This window comes from Rattus rattus, chromosome 4 (assembly GCF_011064425.1).
Source record: "Rattus rattus isolate New Zealand chromosome 4, Rrattus_CSIRO_v1, whole genome shotgun sequence".
Lineage (NCBI taxonomy): Eukaryota > Metazoa > Chordata > Mammalia > Rodentia > Muridae > Rattus > Rattus rattus.
Window position 1 is genome coordinate 22,781,203 of NC_046157.1, and position 20,261 is coordinate 22,801,463.

General features: G+C 46.2%; 1 protein-coding gene across 1 annotated transcript in view; it reads left to right on the forward strand.

Annotated features, from left to right (window-relative positions):
- Fstl1 (follistatin like 1) overlaps positions 1-18,895 on the forward strand; it is a 53,266-nt gene extending 34,371 nt beyond the window's left edge. The window contains exons 4-11 of the mRNA XM_032900188.1: positions 3,504-3,633; positions 4,922-4,954; positions 6,498-6,628; positions 10,686-10,804; positions 12,462-12,574; positions 12,868-12,978; positions 14,416-14,492; positions 16,605-18,895. Of these exons, the coding sequence (XP_032756079.1) occupies positions 3,504-3,633; positions 4,922-4,954; positions 6,498-6,628; positions 10,686-10,804; positions 12,462-12,574; positions 12,868-12,978; positions 14,416-14,492; positions 16,605-16,649 (759 nt within the window). The 3' untranslated portion in view covers positions 16,650-18,895. The remainder of the gene's footprint in view (positions 1-3,503; positions 3,634-4,921; positions 4,955-6,497; positions 6,629-10,685; positions 10,805-12,461; positions 12,575-12,867; positions 12,979-14,415; positions 14,493-16,604) is intronic.
- Positions 18,896-20,261: the final 1,366 nt, after the last annotated feature.

A 20,261-nucleotide genomic window follows, 5' to 3' on the forward strand; every position in this document is an offset into this window, starting at 1 on the left:
GACAACAAACGCCATGTGGATCATTGGCCTCTATACTCACGGGCACACCAAAAAAGAAAAAAGGGGGGGAAATGAGGTTAGCAAGGAAGTAGAAGCAGTCTGGTTGTCAACCAGCATATGAATGGATGATGAAAATGTGGTACATGTAGACAATGAAATAGTCAGGGCGGGAGAGATGGCTCAGCGGTTAAGAGCCCTGACTGCTCTTCCAGAGGTCCTGAGTTCAATTCCCAGCAACCACATGGTGGCTCACATCTGTAATGAGATCCGATGCCCTCTTCTGGTGTGTCTGAAGACAGCTACAGCGTACTCATATACATAAAATAACTTTTTTAATTATATAAAAAGAAATATTATTTATCTTTAAAGAAAAATGAAATTTGTAGGAAAACAGATGGACCTAGAAGGTGTACTATTAAGTGAGGCGATTCAAACTCAGAAAGAAAAACAAAACACATGTTCTCTCTCCTAGGTGGATCCTAGACCACACATATAACACAGAGAGGGGTTCGGGTGGGTAAAATGAGGCTGAGAGAGGAAAGGTATTGCGATGAGGTCATCTGTGAGAAGGAAGGAATCTGCAAAAGGACGCATGAGTCATGAAAGAATAAACATTGAAAGTTTTGTCTAGTTTCCCATCTGTCTCTTTTCCCTTCTGAGTTTGGTTTTATTTGTTTTCGTGCTGTATCAAGGACTGTTTAGCTTAATATGTGAATCCAACACATGTCCTTCCTCTGAGGTAGTGGTTGTGGTAGTTGAACCCTCTCTCTAACTCCACTCACTGACCGCTGGAGTAACAAGGCGGCACCATGACTAGTCACAAGTGTATTCATCACACTGACCACTTTGAAAAAGTGACTTTAAGTGTTCTGAGGAGAGACTCCATAAGAGTGAATGGCTCCTTCCACTTAAAACTCTATGAAGTCGGGGTTGGGATTTAGCTCAGTGGTAGAGCCGCTTGCCTAGGAAGCAAGGCCCCTGTGTTCTGTCCCCAGCTCCGAAAAAAAGAACCAAAAAAAAAAAAAAAAAAAAAAAAAAAAAAAAACTCTATGAAGTCACTCCATGACAGTGTTACTTAATACGTGAACTGTACTGCAAAACATGAAAATAGGTATGGCATTACATTTTTTTCTTTAAATTAAAAAGTCACCAATTGTTTATGTGTTAAATAGTGTAGGTAATTAGACATTGCCACTAATGACTCTCAGTCCTCAGTCTTAGGTAATTGGCATTAGCAACTTTTCTAAACTTGAGTTTCCCCAATTTTATACAAAATACTATTTCCACATATAGGTCTATGCAATTTACTTTGCAGTGTTTTCGGTGGGCTGTGGCAGCCACCCAGATCAACATAGTGGTTTTTTTAAGCTCATTTTTAAACAACAGAGTAATATTTAGAGATGTAAATTTATTCATTCATTTCCTTAGAGATGGATATTTAAGAGGTTCTCTGGGTTGTTTACCATCACAACAATAGGATCATTTTACAAATACCCTTTATTTCTTAGAATTTATGGCCACTGGGGGCCTACTGGGTTAAAGGATATGCAAATTCTTAAATTATCAGACAGAATGTTGGCTTTGAAGTTTTATTTTTGAATGGCATTTGAAAGGCAAGATGAGCCTTTGAGAAATAATCAAGACTAATAAATTTTCATTCTTAGTGTGAATGTAAATACACTGGCCTTGGGCTTTTCTTTCCCCCCTTCTCTCGAGCTGCCCTGTATCCTGGAAACGGGCTAGATCCTGATTCACTGCACCTGAAGGGAAAAATGTGCCAACTTGAAACCTTGTTGCGGTAAACTCTCCAAGCCAAATCAGCCCGGCCAAAGAAAACACAACTCAGTTAATATGAATACAAGCTCACAGCTAGATTGTATCGACCACTACACTACTCCATTCCCCTGGCTATGAGAGCCCTTCTAACTTGCGGTTTCTCCAGGTCACGTGCTTCGGTTTCTCCAGGTCACGTGCTTCAACTCCGTCTTCCTTCCCCCTCCTCTTCCTCTCTACTCCCCCTCCTCTCCCTCTCCAACTCTTCAGCTCCACCTTCCCTTCCCCTGCCCAATCACCGGCTCTCACAAGTTAAAATGGAGAGAAAGTTCGGATGAAGTCACCTGAATATGGGATTCAGTCTTGGGCCAGTGTAATTAGCATCAAATACAAACAGCATCGGGGCAACCCACAAAGCCTCGAACCTCATCCCATTAGGATCCCTTCACCCTGGAGGTCTGCATTAGAAGGGTGCTGACCACCATGTGGTAGCGTAAATTAGACTAAAATCTGACTTCTAGTCTCAGCTTGTCCATGGTAAATGTGTGATTCTAAGCAAACACAATCCCCAGGAGTTGCTGTGAAGATAAACCCATGTTGGTTTTGCCTAGCACGGAAAACAGGGTGAGCACCAGTATAAAAGCTGACTGAATAAATGCAGTCCGCCATTCTTGGTTTGGAGGGGTCTGAGGCACTTCTGGCTCAGGAGTCTGGTTCTTTGTATATCTGTTTTGGTTTTTTTTTTTTTTTTTTTTTTTCATTTGTTTTTTTGTTTCTTCATACCTCGAGTAACTCTGATCTGTCTACAAGCTGAATGAACTTTATCCCATATTTCTGTCCATAATGATTTCCTGTAGTCTTTCACCCTTTCTGTCAGCCTTACAACACCAGTTGTGAAATTAGGACAAAAGCTGAATGTCTCCCAAATACTACAGAGAAGAAGTCCTTGTAATTAGGCCCTGGAAGAATCAGGGGTGTGTGTGAGAGAGAGAGAGGGGGGGAAGGGAGAGAAAGAGAGAGAGAGAGAGGGAGAGAGAGAGGAGGGAGGGGAGAGAGAGAGAGAGAGAGAGAGAGAGAGAGAGAGAGAGAGAGAGAGAGAGAGAGAGAGAGAGAGTTTTCACGCTCCCAGCTCTGGCTGTTTCGTGTCATGGAGTGTAGGATTAGTCTGTTTCTGTTTCTATAACAAAGTGCTGAGCACTTTTCTAAATCATAGACTTGTATACTTCTCACGGTTTTAAAGGCTGTGAGGTACAAGATCCAAGCTAATTCATTTATTGTCTAGTGAGGGCCTGGCCTCTACTTGCAAATGAACGTTTGAACACTGTATTCTCAGGAGGAAAAGACAGAAGGGCCAAAGGCACAAATGCTCTGTGGAATCCCTTTTGCAAAGGCCTTCGTTCTGTTGCTGAGGGAGGAGCCCTGGTAACTTCATACTGTTGCATTGGGGGAATCCGTGCAGTACAACTATTCCAGCCGCAGCGGGGTGTTTGTGCACTCAGGCTGGACCAGGATAGACAGACGGACATGGAGAACTTGGGGTAGTAGAGTGTCTGCTGTGTCAAGTAGAGTCACTGATGACCAGAGCTGGGGTTCCCTGGGCTCTGGTGTTGTACAGGCTCCGTCTCTGATGGTAGTCTGTCAGGTGGTCACCTGACAAGATGGCCGGCTGCTCATGTGAGTGCACATAGCCACCCCGGCTACACAAACACCCTCCTGCCGGTCTGTTTCAGCAATGCAAACCTCACAAGAGGCCTGTGTGTGGCAGTAACGGCAAGACCTACCTCAACCATTGTGAACTTCACAGAGACGCCTGCCTCACTGGATCCAAGATCCAGGTTGATTATGATGGGCACTGCAAAGGTAAGGCATACTGTCATCACTGACTGGCGGGTCTTATAGCGGGGAGGCAGGGACAGAAAGCAGAGCAGTGTGGCCTGGCACCATTTCACCAAGTCCAAGCTACCCGGAGCTGGGGAGTGCCTGGGACAGCCCTGGTGGATCTTCTTTCTTTCTCTTGTTTCTTCTTGAGGCAAGAAGGAGGGGAAAGAGTGTTGGGGGGGGGGACTTAGTCTTACAAGAAATGTAGGGTTGTTGTATGGTGATAGTATATGGTTTTCCTATCACAGTTCTAAGTCACTTTGCTTCAGTAGCTGACCTGCCTTCTGAGCCCCTCTGAGGTGTGGGGAGGGAGCAGAGAGGGTGGACACCATTTAGCACCTCATCCTAAAACAGCAGGAGATTAAGTAAAGAAGCCTTTGCTCCATCTCCACAGGAACTGCACTGTTCTAACTTTCAGCCCGATAGCTGAAGTCCCAGGAAGAAAAGGGGATGCTTTGAAAAGTGATTTTAGTGTTTATTTCTAAGTTGTAAAAAGTTTCCTATGAAAGCTCTCTAAGGAAAAAGGGAAAGGGGCCTTGTAAGAAAGAGAAAGGGGATGAGGGCGGTGTTCTCTTTGTCCTTAGCACTTGTACATCTTGCAGAATACATGATCACATGGCAAAAAGTTCATCACAGAACTGTGCAGAATTAATCTCCACATGAGTCTCAAAACCCCAGGAACTGCTCAACCCAGCAGGAAGGAATATAAATCGAGACGGGCAATCCGCTTTCCACAGGCAGGAAGGATCCCCGTCCTTAGACCCTACAAGAAAGAAAAGATCGGGATTTAAGGCAGGAGACTGGAGAGATGGCTCAGTCATTAAGAGTGCTGACTCCTCGCTCAGAGGACCCAAGTTCAGTTCCCACCCAGCACCCACATGGCATCTAGGAACCATCTCCAGTTCCAGGGGATGCAATGCTCTCTTCCAACCCGCACAAAGCAAGCATATTGGCACACAGACATACATGCAGGCAAAACACCCATACACATCACATAAAATAAACCTTAAGGAAGGAAAGAGGGAGGGAGAGAGGGAGGGAGGGGGAGGAAGGAGGGAAGAGAGAAGAAGGAAGAAAGGAAGGAGGGAGAGGAAGGAAGGAAGGAAGGGGAGGAAGGAAGGAAGGAAGGAAGGAAGGAAGGAAGGAAGGAAGGAGAATTTAAGTAAGGTAAAACAATGACAAGGTTGCAAGACGTTGCAGTTTCAATCCAAGAAACAGACATTTTCTGTTATTCTTCTCTTTGCATTACACAATGTCTTTCGTCCTGCAGAAAAGAAGTCTGTGAGTCCATCCGCCAGCCCCGGTAAGTGCCTGACCTTTCTGCGGTATGTGTGCGTCTTAGGGTGGAGACTTCATGGAAGAAGCATCATGTCGGCCACAAGTCCCATTGAGCTGCCAAGGTCATCTGTGAGTCAGATGACTTTTGATCCAGATCTGGTCTGGGCACAACACAGCACAGTAAAACCATGAAACTGCATTTTTAGGATGTTCATTTGTCGTGGAGTATACCAGTCTGTTTGGGTCTGAATGTCGGCTGTTCTACATTTTTGCTGACCTCACTGTAGGGACAGCCAGTGAGCCCTTCCTTCAGGGCCTTGTGAGACATGTTCATATCATGGACACATTGAAATCAGAAGACACTGATTTCAATGTCTCTTTTTGAAAGAGGATAGTTGGGAATCCCAGTATGGAGACTGCCAGAACTTTCTATTAAAAATATAGGGCTGGAGAGATGGCTCAGTGGTTAAGAGCCCCGACTGCTCTTCCAGAGGTCCTGAGTTCAATTCCCAGCAACCACATGGTGGCTCACAACCATCTGTAAAGAGATCTGATGCCCTCGTCTGGTGTATTTGAAGACAGTTACAGTGGACTTATATATAATAAATGAATAAATCTTTTAAAAAAAAATATATTAAAATCTCAACATGGTTTATAGTCCCAGACCTCACAGGGACCTTGTGGGTCTCACTGCGATTGCCTTAGAGTTAAGGTATAAAGGCTCAGAGAATTAAGTCCCTTCCCCTAAATCACACAGTAGGAAAGGCAGAGGGGAAGGGGCACAGATACCTATCCCCTGTCCCTGTGCCCTCCTCAAGGCCTGGCATATGCTGTCTTCCAGGAATCTCCTTTGGCCAGAGCTCTCTCCACCCACTCCACTCCCATCCGATGCTCTCTGACTTGTAACAGCTGCCCAGAGCAGGGCTGAGACATGGCCCTTCCATGGCCCCATTTTCTGTTGTTTATAATGAAGGGTGATGGGATTAAGTTTAAGGCTCAGTCGGTGAGATGGGAGAAGGGCGGCAATCCAGCAACATGAACGATTGCGATGTTTTCATTTACTGATGTGCTAATACCTACAGCTTACCTCAGAACCGAGAGAGTTTCTTTAATGAATGATCACTTTCCTCCTTTGTTCCCTGGCATTCATGAAAACATCCTTTAATTCTCTCCCTTCTTTGTTTCTTAAGTAACAACTCCTCTGTTTCAAGTTTCTACTCCAATGGTCTTCAACTTGGTACTGCGACCCTTTGATACAGTTCCTCCTGCCATGGTGACCCCCCAACCATATCGTTATTTTTGTTGCTACTTCCTAGCTGCAACTTTGTTACTGTTATGAATCTTGAGGTAAATATGCAGCCCCCAGCCTGCTCGTTATTGCTGTTTGACACATGTGAGTGTGACTCCTGGGGTAGACAACGTTTCTGTCCTCCAGTGCAGTAGTCCTGCCTCCCTGGGTGCTTTGAAGACTGGATAGGACTGAGTGGCACGAGGCTGCAGGCAGGGGCTGCTGATGACCCCAGGGTTCGCCTCCTCACACCCACCTCACGTCCCTCTCCTCCCCGCAGTTGTCTGCTATCAAGCTAACCGTGATGAGCTCCGGCGTCGGATCATCCAGTGGCTGGAAGCCGAGATCATTCCAGATGGCTGGTTCTCTAAAGGCAGTAACTACAGTGAGATCCTAGACAAGTACTTTAAGGTAAGCAGAGCTGAGGCCAACCGTGTTCAGTCCTAGGGAAAGGAGGACGCCATCTTCCCCTTTTGTGACCGCCAGGAGACCAGGGGCACCTTAGGGTCCCTGAGTGTGTCCTCTTCACCAGTGATGTTACAGAGCTGTGAAAGGTGCCTTGTGACCTGCCTGATCGGTGGGCAGACAACAGTTAACCTTTGGGATCCAACATCAATGTGTTGTTCGTTCCCCTTGAGCACTTGAAACCACCAAAGTCTTGAGGAGCTGCCATGGGAAGTGTGGCCAAGCTCTCTCCTGCCTGTGTGACAAAAGCTAGTACAGAGCACCTGGTTCAGCCACACCAGACTTCAGCGTCCTTCCTGACCAGATTGCCATCTCTCCACATCACTAACTTGGCCTTCACGCTTCTTCATCCGAGAAGAGACAAGGAATATTTGGGTCTAGAAATATTCCTAACCCTCATAATGTGGCTGTCTACTGTATTACCATATGTCTACCATAGAAGACACTGTTCTATTGGGGGCCCAGACAGATAGTGATTTTGAAGGAGGAATGAGTGAGAAACTTACGTTTGGTGGGGGTTGTGGTGCATCACACACAGAAACCGTTGGAAGAAATGGTTACGGGCACTCTACTAGTTTATGTGGCAAGAGCATAGACACACGCCTGCAATATTTTCCGACACACAGACGCCCCTGTACTCAGCCACACATTCAGGTACTACATGCCCATAGGGGCACCGAACATTATATGCTTTCCGGATGCACACAATGAGGTCATTGCTGTAGGTGCTCACTCCAGTGCCTGTTCACAAAGCCTGCTGTCCCAACAACCAGTCAGAGAGAACTGAGAGTACACATCCACGGGACTTCCTGGAAGCTCTTGGGCTCCCCTCTCCCAAGTATGTTTCATTCCAGCCTAGCCTGTGCATTCTTAATCATGCATGCCCACGGATGAAGAGACACTGGTTTGGGTTGAAATAGATATTTGGCCATTTAAGGCAGTGGTTCTCCACCTTCCTAATGCATGACCCTTTAATACAGTTCCTTGTGTTGTAGTGACCCCAACCATAAAATTAATTTCATTCCTACTTCATAACTGTAATTTTGCTACTGTTATGAATTGTAATGTATCTACCGTCTTGGGTAATCCCAAAGGGGTCATGACCCACGGGTTGAGAACTGCTGATTTAAGGCATCTCCTACATGATCAGGTAGAAGTTTTGTCTACTGTAACAGAAATTAAACTCTGGGTTCCTAGGTTTTGATATTACACTGGAGAGAAAGCATAGTTCTTCCCACTGTCCGCAGGCAGTGTCTTGGCCATTGCCAAAGACATGGGCAGGTCCTCTACAGAAACCCACATTACTTCACTGAGCAGGAGAGTTGGACAGGAGCAGAAAGCAGTGTCAAGAAGATGATTTGGGGTGGTTGCCTGACAAGCCTGATAGCCTGCACTCAATTCCCAGGATTCACATGGTGAAAAAGGAAAATCACTCTTACAAATTGTCCTTGGTTTTTCGCATACATGTTACGTCATGACCCCCCACATTCACACATATATACACACATACATACATACACACATATATACATACATACAAACGTAAATAGTAAATAAACATAATTTTAATTTTTTAAGAAGATTTTTTTTCTTGAAACCAAATGAGCAGTGTCTGCATGGTTTATTGTACGTAGTCTCTCTATCCTGTCCTTACAACATGAAGCTGTTGGGCACATGACAGTTTCCAAGAGGCCACTTGGGATCTCGTACCCAATTGTAGATGGCACCTGGCCTCAGGCACTTCTGATACCTGTTATTAAATCTGATTGCCAAGTACGTGGGCCACAGGGCCGCCCGCTACATCTCCATCTCCCCAAGCAGTAACACTCTTGGAGGCTCCTAGCGCCATCCGAGCACGGCCTCTTGGGAAAGCAGCTTTTCTCTGGAGTACTGTACTCAGAAAGCCTGCTCACGGCTCACAAACACAAAGTTCCTCTTCTAAGACATCTGAGGAAGATGCCGCCCTACCAGGTCCACAGCTGCCTGTAGGTGAAAGATGTAATGTCTCAGAGCTTTAGTTCTTTATCCCAGCTGGCTTTCCTCACAGCAGATAGTCGAATGGCAAAACTAATCAGAATTCGAGTAAGGCCCACACTTGCCTTTCTCCTGCAGACACCATTTCTTTGATGAACACAGAGCAGAAGGAAAAGGGCGGCTGGTAGGGAGAGTCTTTTCGTCGCCATGCTGTTCACACCTCGTGGCACTAGATGGGAGACTGGGACTGAAACTGGAGCCAGCCTTCCTACCGCTCCTCCGAACGCTCTGTCAACACACAAGGATGGTTCCCAAGCACGGGTCTCAAAGTACTCACCTTCCTCCTTTCTATACTCATAAAACCAAAAAGGGGAATGTTGCTGTCTCAGAAATAGAGCTGCAGATAGTATCGGGCCTTTGCGACTGGTTAGTTGCGTGAATCATGCTGGATTCTGGCCAGGGATTGAAATGCCACTGGGTTTAATGCTATTTCTGGGCAGGTACCAGACTTCTGTGATGAGACTGCCAAGAGCTGGGGTGCCCTTTAGCTCTAGGCCTGCGTTCTGGTTCTCGGATAGTTGAAGTGTAGGTAATTAGACATTGGCACCAATGACTCTCAGTTCTCAGACTTAGGTAAAGCACTGACTTTTAAGAGCCCACTGGACTGTAAGTACCAGGTCCAGAGCGCCCTGTCCATGGCTGTGCAGCCACTGGTGAAGTACCAGGTCAGGATCGCTCAGTCAGGAACTGTACAGCCACTGCAGGACCATTGCTTTCTCTTCGCTCACTCTGTGTGACAGGGTTTGTTCTAGTTGTCCTCAGGAAAGTCCTTTGGTCCTCAGAATGCTCCCCAATCAAGCTTATTGATTCCTTAATTAATCAAAATCCCACAAGTGAATTATTGCGTACAGGGCAAGTGTACAGTGAGTGCCTAAAGAATATCTAAGATATGTTCCTGAGAATCAGGACAAGAGTGAGAAGCAGGTTCTAAGCAAAGGCTTAATGGTTGCTTCATGTATTCCCCTCACTGTATATGCCATGGAAACTTTACAGCATGGGACACATGGCAGCCATGAGAGGAGAGAAGATGGCTGTTTTACGTTACTCAGGAGTCTGGGCAGACATTTCTTCCAGATTCTCTTCCACGGTGTAAGGAGCCAACTTGAAAGTAACATGGAGATGCTGATCACTTCCCAGCGCAGCCTTCAGAAAGTGTGGGGAATGGGGGGGTGGGGGCTTTCCACTGGACCTAGTTAGGAGAGCATCCAACATGGAATTAGATCTAAACCTTCGGACTGATGCTTCCTCTTGTTGCTAGGACCTAGCCATCTTGAATAGTTGCCGATGGCTGACGTCTCAGTGTAGCGGAGGGAATAATGCTTGACCTCATCACTCCTTGTTCAGCTGTGTCCTTAGGGTATCCACAGGTCATCTTCCTGCACGGTGTAGCCTGAGGACCTGTGCACACGTCTGCACCGGGGCCCAGTGTAGGGTGCAGGGGAAGGGAGGCTGGTCTTAAATAGCAAGACAGACTTCTGTGCATCCCAAAGGGAGCGCGGGAGATCACTTCCCAGTAATCTACTGCTGCAGCTGCCCTCGAGCAGCCCGTTAGAATCAGACACCCAGGACTTCACTGCCCACACCCTAAGTTACTGCTTATAATGCCACGCCCTGCTCTGTGTTCACTGGAGTGTGAGACAGTGACTTTACCAATGGCCTGAACCCAGGTCTACAGCACAGTGTCAGGGACTGGGTCAGACATCTGTTCGGGCCGCCCTCCTGAGCAGGATCCATACTAAAAGAACCCCTCGCTCCATGGCTTCTCTCCAGATACTGTCACATGCTCATCTTAGAGTTCTGCTTCCTAGTTTGGGCACCCAGTGATCTGGTCCATTGCTACTATGGTGCCTTTTGGCCAAGCTAGGGTAGGGTTGGAGTGTGTTAAGTGTAAGATTAACTGAGAGGTCAGGCCAGAGGCTGCACCGATAAAACTGGGGCTTTCCTGAGAGATCTCTTCGTCTCTCTCTAGAGCTTTGATAATGGTGACTCTCACCTGGACTCCAGCGAATTCCTGAAATTCGTGGAGCAGAATGAAACAGCCGTCAACATCACCGCTTACCCCGATCAGGAGAACAACAAACTGCTCAGGTAAGGAGTGGGCGCTTGGCCATATGGTCCCCGGGGACGGTTGCCTGAGAGGGGGCGGGATTCGAACCCCTTCCACCAGCAAAGGAACATTACAAAACTGGGATTTAAAGCAACATTGATATCTGGTCAAGCAGTTACTGTTTGGGGTCAGAACTTACAAGGAAAAAGTAATTTTTAAATAAATTATCAAGGTCATATCGTGCCTACGCTGCTTCTGGGTGTTCTACCCCCCAAAGGAACTGTGTTGATGTGTTCTCTATTTGTAGACCTGAAGTCTTTCCACTCCTGGTGTTTAAGGTGATCTGAGCTGTTTGGTGTAGAGTCCTCTAACTGTTATGAGTGTCTTCTTTCTTCTAGTGTTGTCTTCATATTGTATTAATAGACAAAGCTTCCGGGTATGGAGCTGGTACCTCAGTAAGAGTTAAACATGGGGAAGGCGCCTCTCTTCTGTTCACAAGTTCAAAGTGCAGCTTTTGTGACTCTTCCGAGCCATAGTCCTTGACCTTATGGAAAATAAACTCAGAAAGATTGAATAATTAACTCAAGGACATTTGAGTAGAAAGTGTCTGAGCCAAGGCCCATCTTAGGCAACAGAGGCGGGTGATAGAGCTGAGGAGGCTCAATAAAACTCCTGAAAGAACTCTCTAGAAGGGTGTGTTGATCCTTGTCTTGTTGGCATAAATATTATTTTGGGGGTTGCTACACCCCCTTGTTGTCTTTAAATATATTAGGGGTTTCTACCATATAGTTCCCAAATAAAAGACACAGAGCCTTTAGATTTATAATAACCTAAAAAATAAAATAAAATAAAATAAACTAGAGCTGGGCAGATATCAGCCCTCTATGCTATGTTATCTATTTCACTGTTAATATCCCCAAGATATCACTTGCCATGTTCTGCCTGGGCCAATTCTACTCCAACAGGCCGACCCTCACACTCACCATCCAACTACCCATGGCAACTTTCTTCCTTCTTCCTCCTCTTCTTTCTCATCTCTCCTGCAACCCCAAGCCTGTGGACCTTGGCTCCACTTCCCTCTCCTGCCCAGCCCAGGTTGTAGGCATCTTTATTAACCAATCAGGGATAACCTGGGAGACAAGGTTTACACAGCAAAAGCTGGCGTATGTGCGGATCTCCGTATCAGGGCTAACCAGATCTTGGGGTCCAATATCAAACATTTTGAATGCAAGCAGCACCAGACCAACCCACTACATTCTTTCCAGTCCTATATTCCTTTTCATGCCGTCTGTCACCTCTCTTCTGATGTCACCTCTCTTCTGATGTCATCGCTCTTCTGGAATGGTTGACTTACTAGTCATACCACAGATGACAGTCTACACTAGAGGAAGGTGTGCAAACGGTGGGAGCATTTGTTAATCAAGGCGGACAAAACTATTCACAAGACTTTAGTTGTCACTGGGGAAGCATATGAACAGCTTAAGTGATCTGGAACCCAGCTTGATAAGCTGAAGGTTGGAGGTTATAGGTTATAGGAGGTTACTGGGTCACAGTATGACAGGCCAAAGGGGAGAGAAGCATTTTCAGTGTAGTCATCTTGCCTGGGGCTCCAGGTGTCTGTGGGCCTGATGCTGGCTTCCTTTCTTAGGGGAGAAGCCAAGGCCCTGCTGATGGTGTTTCTCCCGTGTTTTGTTTCAGAGGCCTCTGTGTTGATGCCCTCATTGAACTGTCTGATGAGAACGCTGACTGGAAACTCAGCTTCCAAGAGTTCCTCAAGTGCCTCAACCCATCCTTCAACCCTCCTGAGAAGAGTATGTCCAATCTAGAAACTGAGTGTTGTTGGGGATGGACGCATGCAGGGAAGGAAAGACTGGTAGACCTCTCCAGAGATAACTGATCTAGCCCTCGTCCATGAAACTGGGCTGTCACCAACCCATCCTCTCCATGATGAGGTTGAGGCCAAAAACTTATAGGACATTTGCCCGTGAGAGACGAGGCCATCCTTGTCTGAGAAAGGGGACATGTAAGTGCCCAGACTGTATCAAAGGCACCACCCCATTCAAATCTCATGTCCCAACTGTTGTCTTTGTTTATGGTCCAACAGAGTGCGCCCTGGAGGACGAAACCTATGCAGATGGAGCTGAGACCGAGGTGGACTGCAATCGCTGTGTCTGTTCCTGTGGACACTGGGTCTGCACAGCGATGACCTGTGATGGTGAGCTTGCTTAGTGCAGAGGAGGGAGCGTCACTGTGACTTGAATGAGAGAAGGTGACAGGGGTATGATGAGGAAAAGAAAGGCCAGGGACTGGAAGTAACCCAAAGCTCCCCGGCAGAGCACTGGGTGTAAGGCGTTTGTTCCAGGTGGGTCAGGTGTGAAAATCACTCCAGAGGCCTCAGATGAGAGAGAAATATGAAACTGAAATAATCATCATGACAGAAAACACTCATCTGTGAGAATTGCGTGCCGGCGCTCTACCACGGTCTTTGCATCCTAACCAACTTAATCCTGCTACAGCCACACTGAGAGCTACATGCCCTCCTCCCAGAAAGTAGTCTATGGAGCCTCAATACACCTTGGTGTGCAGGCTGTGTGATATGAGAGGGAATTGAAGAGGCTAGTACCAGAAAATTAGCAGAACCAACTTAGATCACAAATCTCAAAGATACAAACAAACAGGGGTATTGAGATAATGCCCAAAGGAGCCAGGGCCATGAGAAGTGGCTGTGAGGGAGGGACTGACTATCCATGCCTACTGTTTCCTAATGGTGAATATCGTGTCCAGTAAATGGAGTCCCAGGCTCCCTTCCAAACCTTCTAGATTGTAATCTACCAAAAGAACATCTTGAAGATCTGTGAAGGATTTGTTTTTCGTTTGGTCATTTGTTTGGGGTTTTTTTTGTTTTGTTCCATTTTACTGTTTTTTTTTTTTTCTTATAGTCTTACTTGAGAAATATTTATTAGTGATGTTGTAGTGATCAACCCCAGGTATACGGAACGACCTAGAGAACTCTTCAAAAAAGTAAAAACTCGGGTACCCAGCTACCTCTCACCCCAATCAATTATATCAAATTTCCAGCAGGTGAAAGCCCGGCGATTTGAATTTAATTTCTCTTTGTATTGTAGTTCTAGGGAATTGAACGTGGGGGTGGGGACATGGTTTGCACACTGGGCAAGCACTCTGCCAGTGGACTACACCCCGAGCCAGAAATCATGTTTGCTGATGTTCTCTGGGACACTGTGTGGGTGTGAGAATGGCTGAGAATCATGGCCGCAGAGGAGCCTCCTGAGTCGGGAACCCCGTTGTTGCCATTATTTTTCTGTAGGACTAGCGTATCTTACGGGTGTGCATTATTAAAGAAAGAAAGAGGGGTGGGGGATTTAGCCAAGGGGTGGGGGGTTTGCCAAGGAAGGCAAGGGCCCGGGGTTGGGCCCCAACTTAAAAAAAAAAAAAAAAGAAAAGAACAGGAACACAGGAACAGAAGCCAAAGAATTAGGGTAGATTCCTTGATTCTATGATCGTGGATGTTGTAAAACTCAGAGAAAGGTGGGCAGTTCAACTCTCCCTCCACAGGGTAAATGGACAGTCTATGGGTAGTGTCTTCTCTGACTTAGCACAGCCCCCCTGCTCTGAACTTTGATTCTTCTTACAGGAAAGAATCAGAAGGGGGTCCAGACCCACACAGAGGAGGAGATGACGAGATATGCCCAGGAACTCCAGAAGCACCAGGTGAGTGGCAATTACAGTGCTGGTTCAAACCAGACTCTTAACACCACCGAGAAGCTGTGTAGTGCCCCCCAGGAGATGAGGGAAACTCGCTCCATTTAACACAGGAGATCGTGGATGATGCCATCTCACCTATACCATTAAACTGTGATATAGACCCTTCCCTGAAGGAGTTACTGTGATAAGAGGGGCTGGGGTATCTCTAGAAAACCTTCTATCAGCCATCAGCTGAGAGCTGCTACTAGGAAATGGTTCTTCACATTTCTGTCCTCCAACATGTGTGAGCAGAATAGACTCCTAAGATCAGAGAAACCCCGAGGCAGAGAGGCAGGTGTAGGTAGGCAGTGAGATGTCAAGCTGGTGTTCACTCAAGAAACGTTCAGTGCGAGGCAGCTGGACATGGAATGCCAACTGTGTCTCATAGATCCCAGCCATGGTTGTCAGCAGTTCCCTGGTGCAGTTTTTAAATTGAAGTAGAATTCATATGTCGTAAAATTTACCCCTTTCAAATATGCAATTTTGGCCAGGCGGTGGTGGCACATACCTTTAATCCAAGTCCTCTAGGGGAGGGGAGGGAGAGGCAGGTGGATCTCTGAGTTCAAGGCCAGCCTGGTCTACAGAGTATGTTCCAGGGCAGCCAGGATTACACAGAGAAACCCTATCTCAAAGAGAAACCATAAATAAATGAATTAATGAAATTAATATTATGCAGTAATACTATATAATAATTAATGAAATTAAATAAGCAACTGTGTGAGTGGGTGGCTTTCAGGGTATTCCTAAGTTTGTCAGCTCCTCCCCACTGTCTAATTCCAGAGAATTTTAACCTCCCCAGAAAAACCCATGCACATTAGAGATTGCTCCTCATTTTCCTTGTCCTCTGCCTCTGACAATTACCAATCTATTTCCTGACTCTGAATCCAGACCCCACAGATGTATCAAAAGCAATGGGTCCCAGAGGTGCACTTGTCTGGGCTTGAACTTGGCTATTCAACCTTCCTATTGTCCTTGGGAATATTCTGAAGTCAACATCTTAACATCTTCAGCTGTAACAAGAGAGCACTACAACACCAGGTCTTACAACAGGGCCTGACACGTTCCACCAAGGATGTACGAATAGCTAACAAGGGCTTAGCACCATTAGGCATTACAGGGTGCCTGGTCTGGGTACGTTATATACAATGACCCTCTTCTGCCTGACTCCTTCCACTTAGCATAATGCTCTGCAGGCTCATGCCCTTTGTATGAAACTGCTTCATCCCTCTCCATGTGAGTGCCATTCTATATGTGTGATCGTTTGTGTATGTATTCAATATGTGATGGGTATTTAGGTGACTCCTGACTCTGATGGAGGATGCCGGTGTGAACGTTATTGTACAAGTTCCTGTGTGAACATATGTTTTCACTCCCCCTACATATTTAGGAATGGAAACTACACCATAAGATAGATCTGTGTTTAAGCCCTAGGGGGTTGCCAGACTGCTTTCCAAACACCATCCGTTGTACATCCTCCCCAACAGGTCTCCGTTTTCTTTACACCCAGGCCAACGTGTGTTACTACTGTTCTTTATTTCATCCCACCATCTGGATGTAGTGGTGTCTGGTGGTGTTTCCAGTTGCACCCCTGTAATGGCTAGTGGTGCTAAGCCCTTGTTGGCTGTCTGAACATCTTTAGAAGAACGTGTCAGGCCCTGTTGTAAGATCTGGTATTGTAGTGCTCTCTTGTTATAGTTGAAGGTGTTAAGATGTAGATTTCAAAATATTCCCAAGGACAATAGGAAGGTTGAATAGCCAAGTTCAGGACCAGACAAGTGCGCCTCTGGGACCTATTGTTTTTAGTACATCTGTGGGGTTTGGGTTCAGAACTCCTTCCCTTAAGTACCCTTTTGTCCTTAAAACCAGGACAGTAATATCTGATTCTTAGATGATCATAAGGGTCAGCTGGTGATTCTGTAGACTGCCCCTCATGTGTATCACTCAAGGAGGAAACACACATGTAAGCAACTAAATTCTAACATAGCACATGTCCATTGATGCTCTGAAAGTCTGGGGACCTGGATACACAACCAACCTTTTAATGTCTTCCTATTGATTATATTCCTTTACATCTCAAAGGGAACAGCAGAAAAGACCAAGAAGGTGAATACCAAAGAGATCTAAGAAGAGGCACGTAGCACCTCATCTGGAACCCAGCACCTCCTCTTCAGCGCTAAGTCCAGTATACAGCGTCTGTGGCAATCACCGAATCACCAGTATTTGCTTGTACGGCAGCAAATCTTATTCTGTTTGTTTTGCAATAAAGGAAGTGAGGGTGGCTGGCTAGCCAGGGCAGGCAGGCCACAACCTTCACTTCTAGGAATGCTTTAAGAGACACTAAAGGGCACCTTGGGGCAGGAGGCGAGTATCCGGTTGGCAGAGGAGCAGAGGCAGGTCTGAATGAAACCTTTCTGGGGTCAGCTGTGAGGATACGACAGGAAAAGCATGTGATGTTAGGGGGACCACTGAGCTGGCCCTGCTGGAGGAAATAGGGGGAGCTTGGTGGGGAGGAACCCTGCTGCTTTGACCCTTGTCACCACTGTCATCATCCCAGATCTGCAGCAAATCTGCTTCTCCTTTTGGTCCCCACAGTCACCTGCATACACAGTCGCCCCATTAGTTAGCTGTGTCCCTCAGACTTGGAGTTTCCTGAAGAGTGGGTTTGAATGATGCAAATACTTAACGGACTTCAAGCGCCATGGAGACCTAACCAAAATTTTAAATACATTTCCCTTCTTTTTTTTTTTTTTTTTTTTTACCAAAGGTGCTTTTTCTCTGTAAAACACTTTTTCTTTTTTGCAAGCTGACTTCATTCCTCAGTTATTACCGTTATATTATTGTTGTATTTTAATATTTCATCTTTTGACTAGATATTACGCTTTTGTGATTATTTTTTTTTTTCATTAGTCTTACCATTTCAGAAGTGGAGGTGAAAGGGGTTTGGGTGTTTCTCCAGGCACAGGGAACTCTAGCACAGATGCCCCCTTGCCCTGCCACATCCTAGACTGAACGCAGTCCAGAGCTACCGCACCCCCACCCATGGCTCCCAGATGATCGGCTGGGTGCCACAAAGCACAAGAGGTCCCTCAGACAGAATCCATGGGGACAAAGCATCTTCATAGACAGTTGAGATCCAAAGAGTTAATTTGGTTTCGTTTCTTGTGAGAAGTTCCAAGGACGGAAGCCCAGGCCGTGGCAGCCTGCCGTCATCTGTGGCTAACGGGCAGAGCGAGTCACTGCGGTCCTAGCCGCTCCTATTTCTGGGTGTCCGTTTCCTTAGTGAACTGATAAGGAGGCATCTTGAGATTTAATCAATGGTAGTTTGTGGTTTAGGCAATACTCAAGCCCCTTTGTTGTCCTGTTTTATGTGCATTGGACGTAACAAAAAAAAAAAATCAAAACCTTATCTCATTTGCAAAGTTCAAACTGTAGACCATTCGAATAAACTATGGAGGTTTTCCTGCATAGCAAGTACGGGATGTTGAGATGGAAGTGGAAGTCCTCCTAAAGAGTGTACCCCGTTCGCACCTGAACGGAGACGACTCTGCTTTCCTGAGCGCTCTGCACCATCCCCTTCAAAAGCTCTGAGCCCCGCTTCTGCAGTCAGGATTTCAAACTCCTTCTCCGAGTGCCTTGGAGAGCTCACAGCAGCAATGCCTTCATCAAAGGCTTTGCTCGTTCTTGGACATGATGGGAGAGGACAGGTATATCAGTTCGTTCAAGTAGCAACAGGGTCTGTTGGTCAGTCTCCTTTAGAACATTGCTTCCAACCAAGACTATCCCACCCTCTAACACTGAACACCCAAGAGCTAGCCACATTCCTCTCAAGTTCTGCTGCTTCTGTGTAACTAGGGCAGCTGTTGTCTGAACCACCACAGATTCCTGTGACCCTTGAACCATTCATGAAAAGCTAAGTAACCTGGTTTGGGAAGACTTGGGTTGAGGTTTGCATGGGGCCAACAAGCAGGATAGCATCTACTTCAGTTCCTAGCGTCCTCTAGAAACCTTTAGGCCAAGACTGCAGGCTCCCTGGGCTTGCTCTGTGGTTTGGTTTGGTTTTGTTAACGTCGGTGTCACTCAAGATCTAGGACCCAGGGAGGTCTTTGCATATGCCAGGGCTCTGGATGCTACTGTCAGTCTTGGGAAGCAGGCTCGTCCGCCGGCAACGAAGTCCATGTGAGCACTCTGAATGCCTTGGTGACGCCAATGACCTAAACAGTTAAACTTCAGAAAACAGTTTCAACAGATTTCTATTGCCCATGTGGTTATGAAGATGCGTTTGTATTTACTATGCTTCCATATTTCATTTAACTGGTTTTTGTTATTTCTGATTTTTGTTACTATTAATAAATAAAGGTAAAACAAAATAATAGTTTGTTTCCTTATCTCCAATGAAGGTCAAATGAAATTATGAGACTATTAACCTTTTACCACATAAAAGTAGGTTTTGAGTTCCTCTGAGCCTTGGTGGGGGGGTGATATAAATACATGATTATGCCCTTCTATTTGATGCTAAGCATTGGGCCACCATGCGTGGCAACAGTCATTGATTCTCAGCAGTTCAACCAATTATGAGTTTCTGCAATAACCATTGCCCATGGCTGACCAGGGCTGACAGTAATGGAAATCTGTGGCTGTAAAGAGTCTACAAGAGCAATTTAACAAGCACAGCATAGCTGCTTAGATCAGTAGCCGTAGCTTTCCTCCACTGGATTCGTTCACCTCCCCCTCTGCCTTACAGTACCAAACATAAGACCTGGCTATCGAATGGCATTAAATCCAACCAGAAGAGGGTTGGTACCAGGAATAGTCATGCTACCATTGCACCAATGGGCACATCTTGCCTGGAAAATGGTGGTCCGGCTGGCATGGTCCATAACTATGAAGTGTTATGTGTAACAATTCTTCCCCAGCCTCAAATCTATAAGACACTCAAAGACTACAATTCTCATTTGTTTGTTTGTTTGTTTGTCAAGATGGGGTTTCTCTAACAGCCCTGGTTGTTCTGGAACTCATCAAACTAACAGAGATCCACTTGCCTCTGCCCCTCGAGCTGGGGTTAAAGATGTGTGCCTGCAAGCCCAGCTCCAAAGACTACAATTCCATAACGAAACTTCTTTTAGAGAGGATCCACCAGTGTCCATTTCAAGCGAGTGCCAGTTGGTGTGGGATTCGGCAGCTAAACTAAGATGGCTCTGTCTAACTCAATTAAGGGGAGATAGTACAAGGTTGGAGTGTTTCAAAGAGACAGAAAAAGAAGAGCTTGAGAAATTTACAACAGTGGTGATAAAAGGGCTGGAATGGGCTAAGAAAAAGACAACATGTAGAGAAGAATCCAGGCTGATCACAGCTCCAAACATTTGGCTTCTGTCTGGTTAAGGTCATTATTGCAGTGGCTAAACATCATGACCAAAGGAAAGGGTTTATGTCACTCACAGTTTCCTATACACTTCCTCATTAAAAGCAGGAGGGCAGGAACTCAAACAGGGCAGGAACTTGGAGGCAGGTGCAGAGGTCATGGAGGAGGGCTGTTTCCCATGGTTTGTTTCTCCTGGGCTTGTTTCTCATGGTTTGCTCAGCCTGCTTTGATATGGAGCCCAGGACTAACAGTCGAGGGATGGCCCCACCCACAATGAGCGGATTTCTCCCCATCAATCACTATTAAAATTTCCCACAGGCTTGCCTGCAGCCCAGTCTTAATGGAGGCATTTTCTCAATGGAGCTTCCTTCCTCTGA